Genomic DNA, 24023 nt, shown 5'->3' with positions numbered 1-24023 from the left:
GCCCTGTCATGTTTGTACCGGAAAACGATGTAAAAAAAAAACAACTTATCAGGGCTCTGTGGAGAGGGACACAGGAGAACGTCCCATCGTTTGAACTGTCACAGAAGTTCCGACCTGAGTCCTTCACAAAGAAATCCACAGTCCAGCGGCTTTAAACAAGTCAAACAAATCATCCACAGGACTGTAAAGGTCTCATTTTTCACATTACGTTACTATAAAAAAGTGATTAAAACATCAAAATTGCTACGAATTGGGACACAGAGGCCCTTTAAATGTCCCTGTGATGAAACACTACAGACACTGCATTAGCCTCACTTCTCTTTTATTCAGTCTATAAAATAGGCTAATACTATGTCGTTAAAACCAATTGTACAAAGAGCATGAAATCATTTTTCCAGACATTTTACAAAATGTAATTTGTTTCCTAAAGTTTGAAAAGTACAAACACCTTTTTACAAAACAGCAAAACTACATAGTATTGCACAATCTTTTTCATTTATCTCCAAAGTATAAAGTTATCAATCTCCATCTGCAGGACAAAAATAAGAAAAAATAATAAATTAAGACCTTGTCTTTAGCATAATTCATTTAAATTACAGCACATAAATAAGAATAAACTCTAGATAATTGAATTAGTCCTTAGTCAACAGCGGTAATTTATATGTCAAACAAAAGAAGACGCTCTTATTCATGTTAACTAATACTTGGAAAAATAAAAGTGCATTTTGATAGTCAAACTGCCCTACGTGGCTTATTGGGAAAAGAGGATTATTTTTTTTTTTTTAGTTCTGAAAATGAAAATATATGTTATATACATATTTAAAATATACAGTGGGTATAAGTGCTTTAAAATAATTCAAATCTGTACAAATTTAAACTACGTATTCCTCTTTTGGCAGGATCAGAACTCATCACGGACGAGCGTCGACCTCGCTGATGCCGCGCACGCTCGCGGGAGCAGAGCTGAACTCTCGGTCGCGCTCCTAACACTTGTCTAATGACTTAACGCACTGTAAGATGACAGCTCCACCTGAGTCTGCTGAGAGGATGAGGCAGGCGGCTGGAGAAGAGGGGAGATGGAGAGAGACAAAGTAATAAGGTGTGTGTGGTGAATCTCCAATCAGCTGTCGTCCTGCGTTGCCTTTCGGCGGCGAGCGCAGGAATAACAACGGAGGCGTCCTTGCCCTGTTTAATATGTGTTTAACGCTGCCCTGTTCTTCCGTGGGACTCTGGGATATGTGATGAAATATGGCGACGCAGTGTTTCCTCCGCGCAACATCAGCAAAAGTCTTTGCAGGCCTTCAGCTTGGACCGTCCCCTCGTGGCCCGTCTTTCAGTGTAAATATCAGTCGGAGCTACTGATTCAGGATCTGGGCCAGTGTGCATCCAGCATTGAACAAGCGCTGATTCTCACCTCTTACATTAAGATATGTTTTTTTTTTTCTGAAACCTATCCGCTCCAGAATCAGTAGTCCTATTTCTCAGTGTAGCTGTCTTTAGCGTAACAACTTCACCATCGCCTAGTGTGAGGACATCCTTCGCTAGGGTGAGGGGAAGAAAAAAAAACCTCTTCCTCTCGGCTACTTCTCGATGAGGCCCGCCTCTTTGATCTTGGTATAGAAGAACTTCTCCAGTAGGTTGGCGCACTTGTAGTACTCGCTCTCCGGAGGGTTGTATTCGCGGCAGTTGGTGAAGATGCGCTGCATGTCAGCCATGAACAGCTTGCGCGTCGTGTAGTACCTGCTCTTCAGGCGCTCGCTCATCGTCTTGAGGTCTGCGAGGGGGGAGAGAAAGAAGCAAGTTCTATCATTCATACAGCGCGCAAGCTTTTGATCTCTTTTTTCTTTATGCCCACAGGACCCACGCCATTCATATCCTGACCTCCACTGGACAGCGCTTATGAATGAGAACCGCCAGAATGTGCTAAAAAGTACTCGTTCCAAAAGATACTCCGAAAACACGAGAGCAAACATTTTACGAATGGGCTGAAACATTTGGAGCGTGTCACACACATGTTGCACAGAAGTGTAGCGCTCTCTCTTATGAAGCACAAAGCGTTGCTGTTCGAGTTTAGGATAGTGCAATCACCGCGTCAACAACAGAAGAAGACAGGGACATGCGTAGCGTTGTAAAAAAAAAAGTACCTATGAGTAATATTTGAGTAAAAAGTGAAGATATCGTGCCCAAATATTACTTTGGTAAAAGTGAAAGTCACATTTATGAATTGTGCTCGAGTGTTAAGTATCTGATTTTACATGAACTTAAGTGGGTTGGATCCAGGAACCAGCTTTTCCTTTTCTTTTCTCACTTATTTCAACTTTTTTTTTAAACATCTTGTCAAGCAAAGCCTTCTTGCTAATATTGCTGTTACTTTGCGTGTTTTTAATCCGTGTCTTCTTAAATCACTGCTTTACTTCTTATATTTAGATAAGTTCATTTTTGCAGTACTGAGTAGATTTTCAGTCAACCCAAGCCAGCGAGTAAGTTAAATATTTTGTAGACGTTATGGAACTCCATCCTTATAAGCATGCATCTGTAATGTGTCCTCGAAACCTCATCTACGGCATCTCGCTCGTTAGATCCTGTTCCTTTCCGAGTGGTTTTGAATCACTTATTGTTGTAAATAATCAGGTTTTCTTATTGGACGATGTGTTCTGCTTCATATCCTCCCCTCCTGGCGTTCTGCATACGTACCCATGGGGAAGCGAATCACTTGGTAGTACCCAGGTGCCTCGGTTTTCTTCACTGGCTCCATGAACGGCCAGGCGTTCTGGTGACTCTGAGACACATAAAGACCCGTCTGGTGAGAACAAAGCACGTTTATGCGTCACAGGCGCTCTTGCATGTTTATGTGACTCCGCCCCCTCACCTTCACATGTTGGAGGATGGTCTTCAGAGTGCTGTACAGTTGATCCGGATCCTTCAGTTCCTTCCTAAAGCACAGGGGAACACAAACAAGTTGACAGTGATGAGGGGCGAGACAAACCAACGGATGAAAAGGGCCCCCTGCTAAGTTAGAATCTCTAAGAGTAGAGTAACACGTACCCTTTGCCCACAGGCTTCCAGCCAGTTTCACCTGTTTATACGAAGAAACCATGAATCAGTGTCATCTCTCACACTTTAAGATGAATGTGAGATATCGTGTGAGAAAGATATATGGCGCATTGTCACGCCAGTTGCCAATAAGTAACGTACGTATGCCAGGAATGCTCTCAATGGGAATCTGCCGAACTCCTTCCTTAAAACAGGAAAGCCCTGGGTAGACCTTTCTGATCTGAGCCTGCTTCCTCTCGATCAGCTTCTTGATGATCTGAGGGCGACAGGTGAGAGAGGAATGAAAGATGCGGAAAACAGAGAAGTAAACATTTATAAACTTGTATATCAAAATGTGAGGGAAAAACACACACCTCTTTCTGTTTCTTGATAATGACAGAGAACTCGGTGTAGGGAATGCTGGGGTTGAGCTCGCAGCCCATTAGTGTGGCTCCCTCGTAGTCCTTGATGTAGCCCACGTATTTGGCCTTGGGAACCTTGATGTCCTTTGAAAAACCCTGGAGAGGGAGGAGATTTCTAGTTTTCTTGCGGCCGCTCACACAAGGCCACGCAACCACTCGAACATTCATTTTTTACGATTAGACTTTGACAACAAGCGGATTTGCACTGCAAACAAGTGAAGTCGTCCTAATTCAAAGGGTAAATTCTTCCCACTTGTCTTTGGAAAGTTCTTGAGATGTTCAGGAAAGAAAGAATGGTGCGTCATGTGACAAGACTGTGCCACGCACTCCGAGGGACGCGACACGTTACCTGTTTCTTGAAGTAGCCAATGGCGTACTCATCAGCGTAAGTGAGGAAGTTGAGGATTTCATGCTTTATGTGATATTCCTTCAGGTGGTTCATTAAATGGGTCCCATAACCCTGCGACGACACAAGGCAAAAGTCAAAATGAATCAGATAATGTGAAGGATTGTAGCTTCCAGCTTCCTAAATGTAATGATTTGAATCTTTTCTTTGTCATTTATGACGGTGATGAAGTGTCTTTGGTTTTTGAACTGCTAGCTGGACCACAGAAGCAATCTGAAGATGTCACTTTGGGCAGCGATGAGAAATCTTTCATAATATTTGACTTTTTGAGTCACAAGATAACTTTTGTCGTGAATTGGCGCTTGACAAATAAAGATTGATTGATAAATGGTGGATGTAACATACTAATCTTCAGACCAATCGATAGTGAAACTAATCATTAATTGCAGCCCAGTCCGAGCCTGGAAACAAAGCTCTCTCACCTTGACCTGTTCGTTGGAAGTGACAGCGCAAAACACAATCTCCGTAAAGCCCTGCGAGGGAAACATCCGAAAGCAGATCCCTCCAATCACACGGCCGTCTTTGATCAGCGACAGCGTCTTGTGCTTCCTGTCGAACAGAGGGACGCGGTCAGGATAAACCTTGTTTAAATCCCTGAATCCGATGACAATTTAGGATTTATCGATAAACTGCGGTTACGGTTTTACACTCACGGATCAAAGACCAGCCGCGTGATGTACTCCTTGGGCATGCGGGGCAGTTGGTGAGAGAACACGTTCTGGAGGCCGACGAGCCACATCAGGATCCTCTTGTTAGGCTTCTGGTTCAAGGAGTTACCGATGACGTGGAATTCAATCACCCCCCTGCGCTCCTCGAGACGGGCGGCCTCGTCGCGTGCAGAGTGAGCCGACAGCAGGCTGGTCTGCAGGGGAAGAAGGGAGAAAGATAATTAGGATCACATTTGTTCCTCAGTCAGTGTCCCTATCAGAAGAAATATCTTTACAGGGGTCTGGATCACTATTACAGAGTACAATTAGATCATTAACAGTATGAAGCACTGCCAGGAGTGAAACATTAAAACATCGTCAAACATATATCCTTTGTTCTGCCTTATATCTATTACATCGACCGAAGCAGTGGATTTAAGTGACGCTTGTCCAGGTTATATGTACCAAATGTGAGGTGAATGTTTTTTCACAAAAGCATGAGACTTGGCACGGGTTGTACAGTTTGGGGTCAAATTTCAGTGAGGCCATTTTACATATTTTGCATCATATTTCCAAAGTCTGAGAAAGTGATTTGACGAAAACGTACACTAACGTGATGCGATGTGTCCTCTATCGGACAGTGTGACAAAGCTTATATCGTCTCTGTTGTCTACTTTGTTCAAGGGGTTACTTCATTTCCTGTTACTGTGAAATCGTAACGAAAGGATGACTGCTCACCTCTGGAATTGCAGCAGGGTCCGCGATGGTTGACATGACTTCATTGATGAGGTCCATGGGGATGTCACCCACCACCCTGGGTCTCTTGTTTTCCTCATGGGGGAGAGGCTCCGACGGTTTGCGCTTTTCTCCGACTAGGGTGCACGGACACAGAGGAAGGTGATCCACGTCGTTACATGGCTCTTTTTTTGTTTTTTACGTCTTGAGCACTGTATCTAAATCCACCGCACCAGGTCAGCTTACTGCGGGTCTCGTCTCCAGTTGTTGGCAGAACTGACTTACTTTCAGTGTGTTGGGAGCAGCTCTGACAGTATTTCACTTCTGTTTCTAGGCCAGATTTCAAGTAGGTATTTGAGGAAATGGGTCAGTCGCACTTTTTGGACATTCAGGTTGGGAGAAAAAAAAAAAGATCTGTTTGACCTAATAGACTGACATGAAGAAGTCAGACGGAGGAATCTTAGTTGGCTGCTGAGGGTCAGGTGCAAGTGCCACTTTTACACTTAAATGCAAAACACAATGATATCTTTACCCTGACGCTCACTGTGTGCTGCGTGTGCGATGTTGTGCAATAGCGTGGGATGACTGCAACTTTCGGAGTAATTGCAGGCTTTATTTTAATACCTGGGTTTGGCTCCAGGACAGAAGCTGTTTTCCGGGCGGGGCTGACACTCCCGCAGGTGGATGGGTCGACCGACACGGGGCTGGTGCTGTAGTACAGCGGCCTGGCCACAGGGGGCGCACTGATAACTACAAAGCAAAAAAAGCAAAAAAAAGGTGTTTATGCATATCATATTCTGAAGTGGCGTTTCTCACACAGTCTAAATATGGCTCAGGCGTGGGAGGGTGTGTCTGAGGGGGTGTGTGTTACCTGTGTGGATAGGAATCTGCCCTCCTGACGCTCCTGCCAAGAAGTCTTGGCTCCAGATCGGGGAACTATGGCTGTACACCTCCTCCTCCAGCATAGACAAGAACCTGAGTCAAAGAAAACAAACCACAACCACACCTTTACTATATTCCAAAAAAAGTGTGTCAAGCATCCATATGCAGCTTCTGTGGGAGCGAGCCTCTCTGCTGTGTGGCTGATTACATGCTAGTCGGAGCATATCTGTGTGCAATCTCAGGGTTTCCTGTGCGTTTGTTTTTTGCTCACTTGGGAAAGTGCGTGAGGATGAGTGTGCGCTTCTCAGGCGGCAGCTTGTCCTTCTCCTGCCTGGCCTGCTCCAGCAGCTGCTTCCTCATCACAGTGAACACCGAGCGCAGCAACGTCCGGCCGAATATCTGGGTGGTCTCGTACCGGGGCAGACTGTCGCAGAACTGAGGCACATTGCAGTAGCAGAGCCATCTATGGCGAGGACAATAACTCAGGTTAAACACTGTGCCCGTGAACAGGTGTGGCGCATGCAAATAGGACACCTGGCAGCGCTGCTACCTGGTGTAGTTGGCCTTGTATCCAGCTGCATCATCGTTGGGAACCCTCTGGCGCCTCTGGGAGGGCGTCTCCAGCTGCCAGTAGTTGATCTGGTTGAGGAACATCTTGGCCAGCTCCATTATGGTTTGACGCTCCTTCGACGGCAGGTGGCTGAATTTGTACTGGACAAAGTTGTTCACCCCCTGTTTGGGAGAGACAAAATAAATGAATGGGACGCACCACAACACTCATTAGTGCTGCTTTTGTTCGGCAGCCGATGCACAAGTGATTACCTGCTCGATGCTGGGCTTTTCAAACGGAGGACTCTCCTGTGCTTCTAGCATCGGCTTGCCCATCTGCAGGATGGATTTCCTCAACAGCTGGAGAACAGGCAGAGGGAGAGGGTGTGTTCACTTGTACACAGTTCGGGCTGTAAAATCCAGCGTTTTAATGCTGTGATTGCAAAAAGCAGAGGCTTACTTTGAAGAGGGAGAAGTAGACCTGTTTCGTGTCGGCGTCCTCCTCTTTATGTACACACGTGTAGAGATACTCCACATCCAGGACAATACCAAGAAGTCTGTTCATCTCCTCCTCGGAAACGTTTTCTAGATGGGTCACATGATCACCTGAGGAAAAAAGAAGAAGAATGAACCTAGATCTGCCGTTGTTACAAAAGTTAGTCAGTTGGTCATCATATATGTGGCGTACTTGCACCATTAAGCATTATCCTCAACTCTAGCTTCTCTCCTACACTCGCTGACGTACCAAGGGTGTGGGAGCAGCTGCGGCAGGGCTCCTGCAGGTTGACGGTGTTGGACTGCTGGTCAGTCCGTGGAGGTGTAGGAGGGGGGTTCTGACTTTTCCAGCCATTGCACTTGCAGGCTCCTTCAGCCTAGAGGGGGAAAAAAAACACAGTTTAAATGAGTACAAGCAGGAATGAGAGGAGGGTAAATCCACTTCATGTCAAACTATCCACTTGTTTAATCCATGCAATATTGGTTTATATAGTGTTGCAATGTAACTGTACAACATATAGAACTCTCATCCTGTTGAAATTTAACACACACACGAAAAAAGGGGCGGCAAATCACTAGAGTGCTGACTGTAGCTAATGTTAGCTAGTTAGCTCAGTTAACTGTGCAGCTAGCCTTCCAAGTTGGAAGCTTGAGTGTTGCTGTTTACACTGCTAGCACAGGAGCTATAGACCAGGACTCGCAAGTTAGCATTCTAACTTCATTAGATGTCTCGATACGTCATAATGGTACTATGCTAAGATAGCATACTAACCAGCTAGCCCTGGCCCGCCGGAGTGCGAAGTTGTCGATGTAAAAATCGAAACTCCTCCGCTGCTCCAAGCTCCCAGTCTGGACGGCGAGCTACATGGCTAACTGAGCTAAATACCAAATGGCAGCTACAGTTAGCAGCAGTTAGCGGTTACTGTGGTGATGCTCTGACCCCCCTTAATGGTTTAGAGTAAGAATTCACATAGGCATACAATTCCTACATATTGCTCCTTTAATCGCTTAGTTGTTTGGTCTATAAAATGTCACAAAAATGCTAAAAAGTGTTTCCCAAAGTGGAAGAAAATGTCGTCTAAAATCGTGTTTTTTCCACAACCACACACATTCACATTCAAGAAGCTGGTATCGGTGATTTTTTTTTGTCTTTAAAAAAATTACTTAAATTGATCAAAATCGATCGGCTTTCAAAATAGTTGGTGATCAGTTTGGTAAATGACAGCTAATCAGTCAATTGCTGCAGCTCCACATTCACAGTAAAAGTTTCATTTCACTTAAAAGGGAAAAAAAAGCATAAATTAATTATTTTCTAAGAGCAAAGTTACTTCTGAAGTTGTTGTTTTTTTTAATCCTTCATGACTGACTGATGGAGTTAATGCCCCTTTCTTTCTGACTCCATCAGTGCCACTGAAGTAAGCTGTGTACGGCTGGCACCAGTGAACAGGCCACAGCTGCATGTGAACACGCACATTTTTAAGACGTGACCACGGCGCGCAGGGTCATGGAGATTTGTTTTGACTGACTCCGGACCGGGTCAGGAGGTGGGGGTGAAGGATAAGGGCCCTGTCACCGTCAGCTGGAGCCGGCGCACTGAGCATGCGCCGTGAAACAACAACAAACTCCGCCCCCCCCAGCAGCTGTCACCCTGTCAAAACAAAGACCCCGTCCCTCTCTGCGGATGATACACTGCATAAACCCAATAAAGCCTTGTCTAAGAAACGCGGTGCGTTGACAGACGGTGCGGGGACGCTGGGACATGTCCTGTAGAAAGGGTTGGACGGCGCGCAAACACACATATACACTCATACACACACACACTGGGATGCAGCCCTTGTGCACAGAGCAGCTACTCCCATCCACAAGCGCCAAGCCAATGTTTACGTTCACCAACCCCCCACCTAGACAGAAACATAGTAATGTTGAACAAACGGCCTGCAGCTGGAGGACAAATGCTCAAACCCCTGCAGTGGTAATACCGCTCAGATGTGCTGGATTACTGATATCGCTTTTCCAAAATAAGTGGTTCGTGCATGCAAATGAAAAAAAAATGAAGGGCAATGGCTTCCTTTGCTGCGCTTGCATTTTGTAAACTATTGCAACCGAGCGCAGGAAACACCACCTATACAGGATCGACCCTCGGAACCGCCGTGTTTAGAAAGTCTGCTATCTGCAGATGGAGCGTACTTTGCAGGACGAATACACTCCGAGTTTTTCCAGTTTCTTTGGCCGCGGTGAGGAGCGGAGTTGCGCCTTCTTCACGGCGATACGTGCGGATCCTCCAGCGGCGCCGGAGCCCTCCGTCCCCCCGGCTCCAGGAGCGGCCGGAACCAAGCCCGCCGCCCCGATGGCCGGCGAACCTTGCTGAATCCCAGCGCTGTCGGCCATGATTCACACCGAACCCCCGGACGGGACCCCCGGCCCGGGAAATATTCGCTCTGCCGTCAGCTCTATTCCACAAGCGGAGGATCAGACATGGCGCTCATCCTTATTTTCAATTTCTCACTGTAGGCCCATTTTCCTCCGCTAGGGGACTCAAATGGAATAGTCCAATTCCAGCACAATTCAGAGAGGAGAGGTCACAAAATGCAACCATTTGTAGCGAAATTTCAAGGTCAAATGGAATAGAATAAATGTGGCGGGTCCATGTCTCAGCAGTGTCTGGTGGATCTGGCTGATATCATGGCGCTTAAAGCAATAAGTGAAATTGATCCTAATAAGACTATTAAAAACTTAATATCCCAGTGTTACATTAAAAAATAGAAATACAATGTGTTCATAGAATTTCTCAAATTCTCTCAAAGAAAGGAAAACATGGCATCTAATCAAATTCTGACATTATAGAGACATTGTCAGGTTAAAAGTCAGAGAAGGAAAAGACCATAAGCTGATCAAACTCAAACTGTCCACACGTGCACACACACATACACACACACACAGCCTGAGTACAATAATAAATGATCAAATTTATTTCAGTTTTTATTTGGTCATTACATAACAGTACTGTAAAATGCTTGCATTTAAATGTTTTCGGCTGCAATTAAGTGTTCACGGCAAAAAAAAAAAGGAGAAAAAAAAACCAAAACAGAAAAACATACAATTTACATCCTTATGTGTTAATTCATTTATTCATGAAATCACCATCTTGCCTGCTGATAGTTGTTACACTGTTCCTACAAAGTCTTCACAAGGTTACTGAGATGTTATGAAGGTGGGGCAGACAGTTGGTTAATCAAACTGTTTTCGGGTCGTGTCTGGCTTGATAAATTCTGGAGCTTTTTACAAACGGTGGCTCTGCAAGTTCAGATCTACTCACAGGAATTAGTATGGCATCGTAGCCTGACACCACTAAAGAAAAAAAAAAAACAGAATTAGTGAAATGCACGAAAGAGATCATGTTAAAAAATAGAAAACCAAAATGTTTGGATATTATTATTTTTTCCTTCTGAGAAAAAGATACAAGACAGACGACTAAATAAATGCAATTTCATTTTTTTTTTTGTTAATAACACTACATACATTTATAAAGACCACCACTGATTATAATTTAACCATTTGTGTGAAAAAAAGGAACAGCAACAAAACTCCAAACCCAGATTGTAGCTGTTTTTCTGCTAACTGTACAGTTCTTTTTTTTTGATTATCTAGACAACTTCCTAGCAAGCATTAGTCCTGTCACTGGTAAATCAAAAAAAAAAGGTAGACTACACTGCAACACCCTATTTACAGTATATTATTTATATATTTATATTTATTTATATATGTATATTTATATCACACTGGCTGTTGTTATGACAGGATATATTCATGAGCATCATTAGTGCAAGGCATGAGTAAGACAGACTTGTAAAAAGAGTTATTGACCAGATGTACTGTTATGTATATATTTATGTGTGTGTGTGTGTGTGTGTGTGTGTGTGTGTGTGTGTGTGTGTGTGTAACAATGTACAGTGGGGGGACAGGGAAAAAAGGGTGTGCTCAAGTAAGGTGAGGAAGAGGTGTAACAGACTGTGTGTGTGTGTGTGTGTGTGTGTGTGTGTGTGTGTGCGTGTGTGCTTATGTACAATAATGTTTCAGTTCTTTCCGATGGAAGAGGTCAATGTGACGTGCGTGTTCGTGTGCAAACGTGTGTCCAAACAGCACACAAGCACATATAAATGGGCACATGTGATCAGAGTCTATGGGTGAAATCTGTCATCAGCCAGCCAGCATAGGCCCAGTTTGTACACACTGACACACGGCTGTGTCTAAAGCACTTCCTAATCAAGAGGAGATAACAAATAATTATGACTGAAAGGTGAGTAATGAAGCAGCCTTTCATATTGCAACTCCCATCTCAATACCATCACCTTTGCTTTTTTTTTTTTTTTAAACCAGGTCCAGCAACATTAACACAACAAAAAAGGACATCTGCATCAACTAAATCATCCAAAGACAGAAACCAAGAGATCCCAGTGTGACCACAAAGGGATGGTCTACTCAAGATTTATGAAAGGACACTGCATTAGGAGACGGGGAGGCGGTGACACTTATGTGCATCTCAGAGGCCCCTGTGCCTTGTTGTTGAGAGAGCTGGGTGGAACAGAGTTTTTTTTTTTTTTTTTTTGCTGTGCTGCATAGGTCCTTGCAGACACTCAGGTCACAGAGTAAATACTGTGAAACATTGCACAATGCCACTAGGGACAGTAAGAAGCAGGCATGGCCCCAGAATGGAGCTTTGGGGGTGGTAGAAGAGTATGTACACTCGTGCTACTTTGAGGTTTTGTGGGGGAAAGGACATGGCCAACATGGGCAGGCAGAGGGAATCCAAGAGAGAGAGAAAGACACAGAATATGAGAGGACAGTTCATGAATGTTTTTAAACTCCAAGTTAAAAGGGTCCCATTACAAGAGAGCAGTGTGGAGCTTCCTCTCTTGTTCTTCAACCCCGCCTTTCTCAGACTCACAAGAATACACCCCTCTCATAAACATTTTTTTTCTGTGCGAATGCAGACGAAAAGGTAAAACTTCTTTTTTTTTCTATTTTAGGCCATGTAAGTATACAAGTATGTGCACCCATAATTTTGACAAAAAGTAGAACAAACAATTAACAAAATTATTTTAAAAAAAGAACAAAAACAAGACTGGTATTAGAAATGCAGTAGTAAAGTCTTAAGCTATCCCAGAAAAAAAGGAAGTGACCACTTCCTCTTAATGAAACTCATATCTTCACATTAGAAGGAAGATGATGGAAGGCGGGGTGCACTAACGTCTCTAATATCCTTTATCTATCAATAATAACTGATAGATGTGACAAGGTGAGAGGCAGAAAGTAGGAAAAAAATGGACAGAGGGTATAACCAGGTAGCAGCAGAATCGTGATGAAGGAAAAGAAGCAGAAATCAGTGTAATGGCATTGGGGGGGGGAGCTTCTTTTCTTGCTTTGCAAATGAGAGATAAGATTACAACACATTGTATTAGCAACTGCAGTGGCATTCGGGGCATCAGCCGCATTAGTTACTGCTATACATGTTGGATGGGTGGGGGGGGGGGGGTGTTCTTCACGTTAGTTACTGCAGCACGGAGCCTTGGCTGGCTGGGCAGCTTCTGTCAGGTCCACTCCCCGGTTCCGCCCGCTACTGGCTCCTGCAGCCTGAGGCTCACTCTTCGGCAATCTCTTTGCTGAGGGGGGGAACAAATCAAGCTAAACGACAATAAACTTCTCACATGCAGGGAGCAAAAGTTAAAAATTAAGTCACTTTCATAATCTCTACGCCAACCCTCCAGTTCAGCAGAATAAACATGAACTACTACTTAAACAAATACCAACAGGATGAATCAATTTGGCTCAAGTTTACAACTTTACAAATGCACTGGCAAACTCATTGAATAAAGTGTCAGGAAAGTACCCACCAATAGCCATAAATATCTCATTCACATTCATAGATGTCTTGGCCGACGTCTCCATGAAAAGTAAGCTGTTGTCGTCTGCGTAGGACTGGGCATCCTGTCAACACACATAAACGACCGTGAGATTTCAATACGCGCTCACATATCCATTCTCACACATTCAGGGGCAAGACGAGACAATCAGACTTGGAACTGAGATTGCAAGTCTTGGCTGCAAAGACTAATGGAATAATCACTCTTAATGTAGCTTCTGGGTTTAATCAAATCAAATAGAACCACAGCAATATCTATTAGATGTAGGAGGTGAGTATTCCCAAGAAATCCAAAAAAACAGGACTAATTTCCAAGACGCAGTTTGTTTGCTCTGACCTGGAAGTCGACAGCTCTCTTGCTGGCGAGGTCAGCCTTGTTGCCTGACAGGGCGATGACTATATTAGGGCTAGCTTGTCTTTGCAGCTCCTTTACCCAGTTCTTTGCCCGTGCGAAGGACTCCTGCAAATAGAAGAAAATAGCGCAATCCGTTAATACCGTCATGTTATCAGCAACAAGTCAGACATTTCATATAAGCCACCATCTGTATTTGAACTACAACTCTTTATACAGTGCTGAGCTAATCTGACTGTATCTTTACCACATTAATATGTCACGCAGCATCTGTGGAACTCCAAGGTATGTTTGGGAAAATGTATGAAATTAACCACTTAGTCAAGGGTGAGCGAACGTGCCTCGTTTGTGATGTCGTAAACCACGATGGCCGCCTGCGCTCCTCTGTAATACATGGGTGCCAAACTGTGGTAACGCTCCTGACCTGCAGTGTCCCAGATTTCAAACTTCACTGTTGTGTCATCTAGACACACTGTCTGAGTGAGAAAAGCCGCTGAAAAGAGGATAAAGTGAGGGGTTAACGAGTGTTAGACAATCAATATCCTCACCAACACAATACTTTGTAAACAAAAGAGGTCATAAATATATATCCAAACAAAGCATTATCAGTTTTTCCATTACGTGACACAATCTATGGCCCACACTGGAGTATAACATTTCAGCTGAAGTGGAAAAGAAACAGATGTTTGTGAGGTTTAAGTTCCATTTTACAATGTGGCAATGATCTTCACTACAAAACAAAATGGCTAACTTCAAATTATAAAAATTACAATATCAGAGCACTTATTTGGCTGCCTTGAATCTCACATAATTAGGCAAGTACTTCAGCAAAAGCAAAATCCAACAAACACAGACACAAACACACCCGTTTGATCTGCAACCAACTGGCAGCACATGAGAAACAGCCTGGTCTTTTGATTTGAAGCTCACCTCCTATTGTGCTCTCCTGGAATTCGTGGAACTGACCCTTGACAAAGCGGAGCACTAAGCTGGACTTGCCCACGGCTGACTCCCCCAACAGCACCAGCTTAAACTGACAGATCTTGTTCCCCGCATTGGGTCCGTTGGGTCTCGTAGCACCTCCCCGATTGGCCATGACCTAGTCAGATCCCCCGGTGTCCTGTGTGCCAAACCTCACTATCAGGACTTCTGCTTCAAGAAACAGGAGAAGAAAACAAGTAATGAACATATACAAGTAATGGACATGTGTGAAACAATTCCACGTATAAACATCCGCTTAGAGTGAAACAGGAAGTCAACAGCTCCAAAACTAGACTTAACTGTGAAACTGTCTTTTTCCTCGAATTGATATGATGAGAGACACTGTGTGGCGAGAGATTTACAGTATTACTGAGTGCAATAAGAGGAAAAGATAAAGCCTACTGACAGCAAATCAATTTGTGTGGGCAGTTTGCAGTGCTTTCAAGATACAGGCATGCCAAAAGGTGAGGCATAAAAAATCTATAGAAATAAACTTTACGATAGAAAAGGGTATCAAGCGAGACTCGTCTACTTCCGTTGAAGTCAACGGGGTGCAGGCTATGTTACCCTAACTGAGCAAAACACAAGTCTAAGCCGTGACCTTTTCACTGGATGTCTTAATCAACATGTGACACTGGGTATTTCAAGAATTCTGAGGACAAACATAAGGCCTACTGCAATTTCCGAGATTAAACTATGGCAGAATAATAAATTAGTTTAAACATTTAATTTCACGGAGACAAAAATTAACAACAGTACATCGAAATCATCTGAAGCTCACAAACTAGACCTAGTAATTAACATGGAGGCTCTACTCTATTTCTAACACTGTATGTAGTGGAGTAGCATAAGAACCATTAGTCAATGTAGTGAGAAACACTCTCTATGCTGTTATTAATACATTTTGATGGTATTGTGAGGTCCTGCCTGTTTTTTGAGTGACAATGCTTGTGAGTCCACTCACAGCAGAGCCAGTTCATTCAAAGTGACGCATCACACCCATATTTTCACATGTCAAATTGGAATTTTAGCTGAGTACTATCACACTTCTTTACATCGTGAACTTAACACGTTTTGCAGAGGACATTTCAATAAACACCAGGTTTCTACAGAGCTTCCACAGCAACACAGAATATCTTCTGGTTACCATTTGCCACTGCAAAAAAAAAAACGAGTGAACAATTTAACATTTGAAGGCAATAAATAGGTTTACATTAAAATGATACATTTCATAAAATAAAAAGCTAACAAAATATATGGTACTTAAAATGTATATAGTAACTGCACTTCCTTTTTGTCTTCAAGTTATAAAAAACTAGGGCTGCACAATTAATCAAAATATAATCAAAGTCAAAATATGGCTAAATGCAATGTCCAAAATTGCAGGAGGTGGCAAGTCTTTTAACAAAGGTAAAAATGTGTGACAACACAGCATTATAATAAAGTACTGAAGTGATGGAGAGATGTACTGGCCAACAAATCTCGTTTTCCCTAGATGTCAGAAAACCTTTTCGTTTGGTCCAGACCCCAAAGAACAAATGTCACATCAATGTGAATGTGAAATTAAAATTGTGATGCAAATATGATCATTCCAACTAATTACATTGGGATCATTTTGACAGATAATGTGATGGCAATGTAATTTTTCTGACCATCTTGTGAAACCCTAGAAAAAAATGAACACATTTTTTTATAAATGTGTCAAACTTTTTTCAGGCCATTCAAATACAGCAATTAACTCCATGTTGAAAGCACTTCAAATCTGCAGAGCCCTTTGAAACTATAATAATGTAATCATTTACTGTTTTTTCACAGTTGTGGTACAGTGTCTATCCAAATGACACAATGAAAAAGGGCAACAACCACACCACAGCCACACACAGTAACAGTTAGCAAAGGAAGCCTTGTCAAGAACCACCATAGAGTTTTAACCCACCCACATTTCTCCAGCCTGTTTACAACTGCGAGAACCTCCGTATGGATACATGCCATGCATTCATGCATTTCTTAGTAACTTATTTAGGTTTGAACTGCTGACTTATTTGAATACAACAGATAGCTGTTGTCTGGAGAAAACTGCTGTCTGTGTTGATGTCGAAGGGAGAATTTGTCCTGAGCACTATTTTGTGCAATCCTATCTCTGACCACAAAATTGACTATTATGAGTTCCAACAGGCAACCACTAACACCTCCCTCATCCTGGAGACAGATAATATGTGTGCTGACAATGACACAGATCCCTTATCATTCTCAGACATACTTTTTAAACCAATAAAGTACAATGACTGTGAAAAAACTACCCTTGCTGATAAAGGGGTTGGCTTGGATACGTGCGAGACCTCAACCTATGTTGCACTGCATCAAATGATATAAGGCTGCAGAATTAGACTGTATTAGATCATACAGCTGCTTATTATATCATGTATATTACGGAGGGGATGTGGTATATCTATATATAAAACTATCAGGTCTAATCACCAGTGGTATTGTGTCAGTCTGTCAACTGCCTGTTTCATGACTGCAGAGGTTATGTCAGCCATTAATACATCAGAGTATGAACAGGTTAAATATAATCTCCTGATTACACATTAAGACAACAATGTTCGTGTTTTTCAAGTGGGGACACCAGAGGAGCTGCTGGCAAAGAAGCACCGCAAGGAAAAGAAAGACATGCAACGTAGCTAACACCAGCTGTTCTCTGGCGTTGTTTGTGGTTCAAATTCAACATGTTCTATGAGGTTGTTTGCAGCTCACGTCTTTGTTTTATTTCCTGGAGTTGAGCCCAATTCAGCCACCAGCAGACTGAAATATTATACCACAGGGGGGACAATGTAGCACCCTTTTTCAAGTGCAGAAATAGGACAGCTGAAGCAAATATCTGATATGTAGAAAAATAGCCCATGTGTTAATAATAAAATAAGCCTACAACAATTAATTTTAAACACCTGTCAAGTTATTTTCTAACAATACAAAACATATCCACGTGTCTTCTTAAATGAAAGGCTTTAGGGAGACAAAGCCCATGAAGCTGACCAGCGAGGCAGTTAGTTCAGGCGTGTATCCTTTATAATTACCAAGATAAAACTGCCAAGAAGCAATGAGAAAACCAACACATATGCGAAACTCCTGCGGAAAAACAGTAAGTGCGTTCACTCAGACTGATGACAGGGACTGTCAACAAACGCTGCGCACTGCCATGCTCACAAATATTTGGATTTGACTGTCGTTAATTGACTGTAACGTTACACACTTCACTCACGTTAGTTGGTGTCATGAAGCTGAATCTGTTTTGATTTTAGAAGGCGACGCCATTTTCCAAATTCTTTTTTTTTGTTGTTGTCTAGCTAGTTAGCTTACTTGCTGTTAGCCAACCGTAGCTTTCTCACTGGCAAGTAACGCCAGCTTCTCAACCACTTCCAGAAAAGCACATTAAAGCGACAGGCTCAGCTGCACAAAACCAGAGGGAATGCCATGGGTTAAATAACGAGTCGTTGTATTGGTTGATAGTGTTAAACTGAAATGTTTTGCTAGTTTGCTAATGTTTTAATAGGGAGTAGCCAAACCCTCAACTGACAAACACTAATGTTAGCTCGCTAGCGCTGATAGCATTCCACCCACTGACCTGATTCCACCCAGTTAGCTATTAGCTATGACAAAGTCAACTGTACAGCTTACAATATCAGAGGCTTGCTAATGACACAGCATCAATACAGAAGGGAGACAGCTGGACTACACAGGACGTGACAACGGCCTGCATTTCTGCATTCCCCTAGCTATCAAACATCACCGACATTAGCTGGAGACAGCTAGCGACAGCGTTAGCTAGCGTTAGTCCCCGATGACAACTGGGCAAACGTTAGCGTTAGCCAGTCAGCCAACTGGAAACCACAAGTTGTCGAATCATGTCAAGTACGCTACCTGAGAGCCAGACGATGTTTTGAACTTTGAATACCACCGCTGTAGTATTTACACACAGAACCCGGGACACTGTGGTGAGGCGGTGTTTGGGAACCAAGAAAATAATTTCAACAATCCCGTCACGTCTCCTCCTTTCTTTCTTCTCGCAACTTCCCCTTAGAACCAAAACACAAACAAGCTCTTCCGCCCCCCGTGCCACGTCACACATCACGTCTGCCCTCCAGAAGTCAGCCTGTCAGCCCATCACATCCCAATAAAACAGAGGAAGTTTTACTGCTAGATATCATTTATGTAATATTATTATTGCATATTGTATTTGCCTGCAGATGAAGGGCTTGCTATGTTTGTACAGGATCATTGGTTTAATATTTGCATGTATGTTTTGAATATATTGCCTCGCCTGACAGATGCTTAATATTTGGCACAGATGATGATACCAGCTAGGAGGTCAAATGTGATTATCACACACTGACAGAGGCAGAATATTTGACAGTTTAACACTACACTAGATATTGCCAAAATTGACACTTGGAATTTAAGTATTGAAAATTATCCAAAACATATTTTTCTGCATTATTTATATGTAAAACTATGCCTATACAATACACCTGTGATGGGCCAGTATTGACCTATCAGTCCGGCTCTGATATTTAGATAATAATGCACTGTTAATAGCCAAATCTAATATTTATAATTCAGCCGAGGTACAATAAACATACCTTTATCTCGTATATATGCAAATTAAGAAGAGAAGAGCGTGTAATGTATCCAATACAGAGATGTTTTTTCATTCTCATCCACCTTTTGGCCCATTCTATTTTGTCCCCCATCAGACATCCACACTAAGACTACACCTGGAATGTGGACATGAGTTGTTAGCAGTGAGGATTTTCCCTTTTGAGGTTGTTTCATTGTATTATCTTAAATAGGCATGTAGAAGTGAAGATATACCAAATTCAACAAGAAAGAAGCTATAATGATTAAAACTCAACTGATATATTGGTTTGCTGCATTTGCCTATAGCTGATATATTGGTATCTGTGTATATGTTGTCCCAAATGCGATATGATTTTTTTTTTTTAACCTGAAATGATCATGCGGGAAGCAAAATAGTTGTCATTTATAATTATTATTGGTGTTTTTATGGTTAATCGTGTATTTTAAAAGGTATTATATTATATTATATTATATTATATTATATTATCACAAACCTGACTGGCTGGCTGCTACAAGTCAGACCTGCAGTATACTAACTGGCCGCAGGGGGCGGTACCAGCGGTACAGCATCGTTAATCTCGGAGTCCCGCCGGCGAAGAAGAACAAAGCTCCGCCCTTCTCCCTCGTCTCTTCCGGTTAAGGCCATATCAGCACATTTTATTCATTGTGGAATATATATTTGAACCTCTTGTCAGTGTTGTGCCAGACTTTATAACACAGCAGGACACGTCGTTTAGTTTATGGTCTCGTACAGCTCGTAAAGACTTCCATTGAAGACAGTGAGCAGCACCCAGTCATGGAGGAGGAGACAGTGGGGACACCAGAGGAGCTGCTGGCAAAGAAGCACCGCAAGGAAAAGAAAGACATGCAAGGTAGCTAACACCAGCTGTTCTCTGGCGTTGTTTGTGGTTCAAATTCAACATGTTCTATGAGGTTGTTTGCAGCTCACGTCTTTGTTTTATTTCCTGGAGTTGAGCCCAATTCAGCCACCAGCAGACTGAAATATTATACCACAGGGGGGACAATGTAGCACCCATAACTATAATAACTGTTTCATGAATCTTCAAATGTATTTGTCAGTCCATTTGTACAGTTTGTGTTTTTGACTAGCAGCTCGCAAGGATTGTAGCTTTAGGGGTGAGACACAGAATCACAGAGGACAGAGAACTGAAACACTGTGGGTTAATACTGTCAAGCTTTTTATTATGATGGAAGCACTCCCTACATTAATGTCAAATGACATATACAAGCTGTGGTGTCACAGCAGAGGTTGAGGTTTTGAAGCTGCGTTACTTTAACACATTAACATATGAGCAGTGCAGTTTTACATTTTAGCGCATTTAGCAGATGCTTTTGTCCAAAGTGGCTTACAGTAATTCACACACACATTCATACACTGATGGCGGTGGCTGCCATGCAAGGTGCCGTCCAGCACATCAGGAGCAGTTTGGGGTTCAGTATCTTGCTCAAAGACGCTTTGACATGTAGACCAGGGGAATCAAACCAGCAACCTTCCGACACCAAGAAGTTAGTTGGCTGTGCCCGTGAGCCGCATCCGCCCCAACTCCCAAACAGCAGTTTTCGATAACACATTGCTTTATTGCTGAAATAAAAATGCACAACAACCTAACACTAAGGTGCTTTAATAAGGTGTTTCCTCTGTCATATTGGTCACCCTGACATGGATTTTAGTTTTTCACTTTTCCATTCAAGATTCAGCACAGTCCAAGACCTTTACTCTGTATATAGTGTATTGTTTTGTCAGATTATGAACTCTTGTGCTTCATTTCCAGCCAAAATCCAGAGCATGAAAAATGCAGTCCCCAAAAACGACAAGAAAAAGCGGAAACAGTTGACGGAAGAGATCGCCAAACTGGAGGCTGACCTCAGCCAGAAACATGAGGAGGAAATCAGGCAACTCAAGCCTACAACTGACACAAAGGTAAAAAGTCTGTGGTCAGATGATGAATATTAATTACGATTTCACATTATGAGGCTTGACTGCTTTTAAAATATGTACTCTTTTCAATGCAATTCCTTTATGATATATTGCACAACAAGTGTTATAAATGCTTACGATAAGTCTGTTTGTTACATTAATGACAATTTTCAAAACAACCAAAACTCTCCTCTCTCATTCTCACAAGGTGGAGGAGGTGATAAATGGAGTGGACACTGTGAAGATGGAGGATGAAGATGAAAAAGAGGTCAAACAGTCACGTGTGTCCAAGGCCCAGAAGAGACGGGTGAGATACATGTTCCACTTCGAATGAAACAATTTTAAATCCCATTTGTTATTGCACACAACAATGTAAAATGGAAGCACACTCCAGGTTAATAATCTATGACCTTTATTTACTAGAACTCCCATACACAAATCATGAACGATATGTAAATGTCTAAGACAGCAGGATGATTATTGTTCGTTCCTTAACATTTCATTTGTAATCGATAATTTAATCGACCATCTTTTTTTTTTTGCCAACTACTAATTCAAGGTGTCTTATATTCAATGATCCTCTCCAGGACAAGAAGGCTGCCCAGGAGAAGGAGAGGGAGAGCCGGATAGCTGAGGCCGAGGTGGAAAACCTGCAGGGTGTGAGGCACCAGGAGGGTTTGATGTTGGCTCAGAAACTCTCCCAGCAGCAGCTTCAGATCAAGGAGATCTCCTCTGATGGCCACTGCATGTACCGAGCTGTTGAAGATCAACTGGCACAGCGATCACAGGTACACACAGTGTTTGGAGTGTTAACGGATGTAGCCGTGGTTTGAATACCTATCTGGATGTGATGGGCAAAAGTGACAATGACAATAAAATGACAAATGACCATAAAAGTTGAATCATTTGTTATGAGTTCCTACACAGAGAGTACATATTCTGTTCTGTTTTGTTCTAGCCGGGGTCAAAGAGTGTGAAAGAACTGCGGTCTCGCACTGCCGAGCACATGAGAAACCACGCCGATGACTTCTTGCCTTTCCTCACCAACCCCAACACTGGGGACATGTACACAACAGGTAACACTTCTATCTTTGTTTTGGTTGGCAGAAACAATCTGACCACAGGTACGAGTGTGCCAGCCATACAGATTTAAAATGACATATTCTGTTTTTAGAAAGTACTTATGTGTGTGCACCGTATTAATAGAAGTGTTTGTACTGATTTCTAGATGAGTTTGAGAAATACTGCAGTGATGTGGAGCACACAGCAGCATGGGGCGGACAACTGGAGGTGAGTGGTTTAAATTCACGGATACAGTGATCTGTTCTTGTCCTACAAATGGTCTGCATACAAAGCCAAAGCACAGTAACTATAATTTTGGTGGAAAGTTATGACTGAAATCCAACTTTGAAATGTCTATTTTAAAAGAAGTCTTTTGACAAATTTGTCTTAAAAGATAGGAGTTTGAGGGAGCAGATGCTACAACATGTTGACATAAATCTTACAATTAAAATGACATATCAAGTCATCTTAATAGATTAAACCCAAAATAATACTTGAAGATTGCTTGAACATTTCTTAATTATTTATTAAGTATGATCTATTACAGCTTTTTAAAAAATGCAAAGGAAAAAAATAAATTTTGAATTAATTTAATAATAGAACAACAATTAGACACTAAGATTAAAGTTACCGCACTTTGCCTAGTTACATAAATCGAGTGCAGTATAAGCATTTTTTCAAGTCATATGTCGGATAAATGTTCATGTTTTCTTGAGCCATGCAAATTAAGATATGAAAAAAATACATATTTTTTCTTCTTTGTGTCTTTTCCCCAACAGCTGCGCGCTTTGACCCAAGTTCTCCAGTTGCCTATAGAAGTGATCCAGGCCGACGCCTCGACTATAAAAATCGGGGAGGAATTTGATAGTGACCCCATCACTCTTGTGTATGTTGTGTATATGTTGTTATGTTTGGTAGGGGATTTTACTGGCATGATTGTTCAAGTATATAGAGCTAAATTAGTAGAAAAATGTGTGTGTATATATATATAATCTATCTGAAACATTGCATTTAGATCAGACATTAGGGTTGGATGTATGACAGTTAAAAGCTGCTGTGGCAAACAAGCCAAGGCTTTAATTGCATGTTTTTATTTTGGATACCTTAAATACAAACTGTAATTATGTAAAATAAAAAAAAAAAAGCTTTTTCTAAAGGCTCAACAATAATCTTCTCTCATGGAGCATAGCACCATGACTATTACACAATATACTTGTGTGTAATCAGTGTTAAACAGACTTCCATCAAATCAATGCATAACGTATGTCAAGTTCTTCTTAGTTCTCAACGTATTTCCTTCTTTTGCAGTTACATGCGTCACGCCTATGGACTGGGAGAGCACTACAATTCTGTGGAGCAGCTGAAGGACCCTGTCAATGCAGAGGACAGCTGAGAGACGGCCCAGTCTTGGTGTGACATAAACCCGTGTGTGTGACGCAGAGAGTGTTCGAACCACTCACACCAAGGGGCCCTGAATACAAATGTATTTGGAGGGAGACCTCCCCTCATTGACGACATTGATAAGCTGAGGTTGACAGAGAATGTTGCATTTGATGCTTAACAGTGCTTTTATGTTTTGAAGTCAAAAGAAATCAGTGGGGCGAGAGAAATCCAGCAGAATTCCTCACCTCTGGGAGCAGTGTCATCGTGCTAATGAAAATAGCATAGAAAGGAAGTTAACGTGTAAATGATTTTACACCGGACTCTCTTAGTCCGTCCCAAAGACCTCCCACCCTCCCTTCAGCTCATTTTGAGAAGAAAAAGGTGTAACACGTGTTTAAAAAAAAATTTAAAAATCAAAATCCACCTGAGCAGGAGAGGATGTAAGAGCTTTTGAGCGTGCATGTCACTCAACCAAATGTCAACACTGTGGGGGTTGTTGGATTTTCAGTGATCTTTGAATGAACTGAATTGTCGAACTTGTAACTCATATCAGTGTTACATAAACATATACGATACCACTGA

At 42.3% G+C, this 24023-nt stretch overlaps 3 protein-coding genes across 5 annotated transcripts; 1 reads left to right on the top strand and 2 right to left on the bottom strand.

The window, feature by feature from the left end:
* Nucleotides 1-305: 305 nt before the first annotated feature.
* On the bottom strand, nt 306-9804 carry kat2b (K(lysine) acetyltransferase 2B). The gene is made up of 18 exons (XM_030411547.1): nt 9357-9804; nt 7420-7546; nt 7135-7280; nt 6948-7034; nt 6676-6857; nt 6397-6588; nt 6115-6218; nt 5868-5993; nt 5247-5380; nt 4515-4723; nt 4284-4410; nt 3805-3915; nt 3408-3551; nt 3196-3310; nt 3046-3076; nt 2870-2933; nt 2695-2779; nt 306-1774 (listed from the first exon to the last, which is right to left on the bottom strand). The coding sequence occupies exons 1-18, from the start codon at nt 9555-9557 to the stop codon at nt 1581-1583; spliced, it is 2379 nt and encodes a 792-aa protein (XP_030267407.1). The 5' UTR covers nt 9558-9804; the 3' UTR covers nt 306-1580.
* A 331-nt stretch (nt 9805-10135) lies between these two features.
* Nucleotides 10136-18541, bottom strand: LOC115578545 (ras-related protein Rab-5A). Of its 3 annotated transcripts, XM_030411553.1 has the most exons (7): nt 18341-18541; nt 14723-14764; nt 14372-14590; nt 13783-13934; nt 13427-13549; nt 13061-13154; nt 10136-12829 (listed from the first exon to the last, which is right to left on the bottom strand). In XM_030411553.1, exons 3-7 carry the CDS (start codon nt 14535-14537, stop codon nt 12714-12716), a joined length of 651 nt encoding a protein of 216 aa, XP_030267413.1. In that variant the 5' UTR covers nt 14538-14590; nt 14723-14764; nt 18341-18541; the 3' UTR covers nt 10136-12713. The 3 variants fall into 3 exon arrangements, with proteins under 3 accessions (XP_030267413.1, XP_030267412.1, XP_030267411.1); XM_030411552.1 differs by lacking the exon at nt 14723-14764 and having other exon boundaries at nt 14372-14593; nt 18341-18540; XM_030411551.1 differs by lacking the exon at nt 14723-14764 and having other exon boundaries at nt 18341-18537.
* Nucleotides 18542-19650: 1109 nt separating this feature from the next.
* otud6b (OTU deubiquitinase 6B) lies at nt 19651-24023 on the top strand. Its single transcript, XM_030411070.1, has 8 exons — nt 19651-19929; nt 20851-20999; nt 21205-21303; nt 21584-21784; nt 21955-22072; nt 22225-22286; nt 22838-22944; nt 23367-24023. The coding sequence occupies exons 1-8, from the start codon at nt 19854-19856 to the stop codon at nt 23449-23451; spliced, it is 897 nt and encodes a 298-aa protein (XP_030266930.1). The 5' UTR covers nt 19651-19853; the 3' UTR covers nt 23452-24023.

This window comes from Sparus aurata, chromosome 3 (assembly GCF_900880675.1).
Source record: "Sparus aurata chromosome 3, fSpaAur1.1, whole genome shotgun sequence".
Taxonomy (NCBI): Eukaryota; Metazoa; Chordata; class Actinopteri; order Spariformes; family Sparidae; genus Sparus; species Sparus aurata.
The sequence above is the reverse complement of the archived record's forward strand: the minus strand, read 5'-3'. Positions and strand labels throughout refer to the sequence as shown.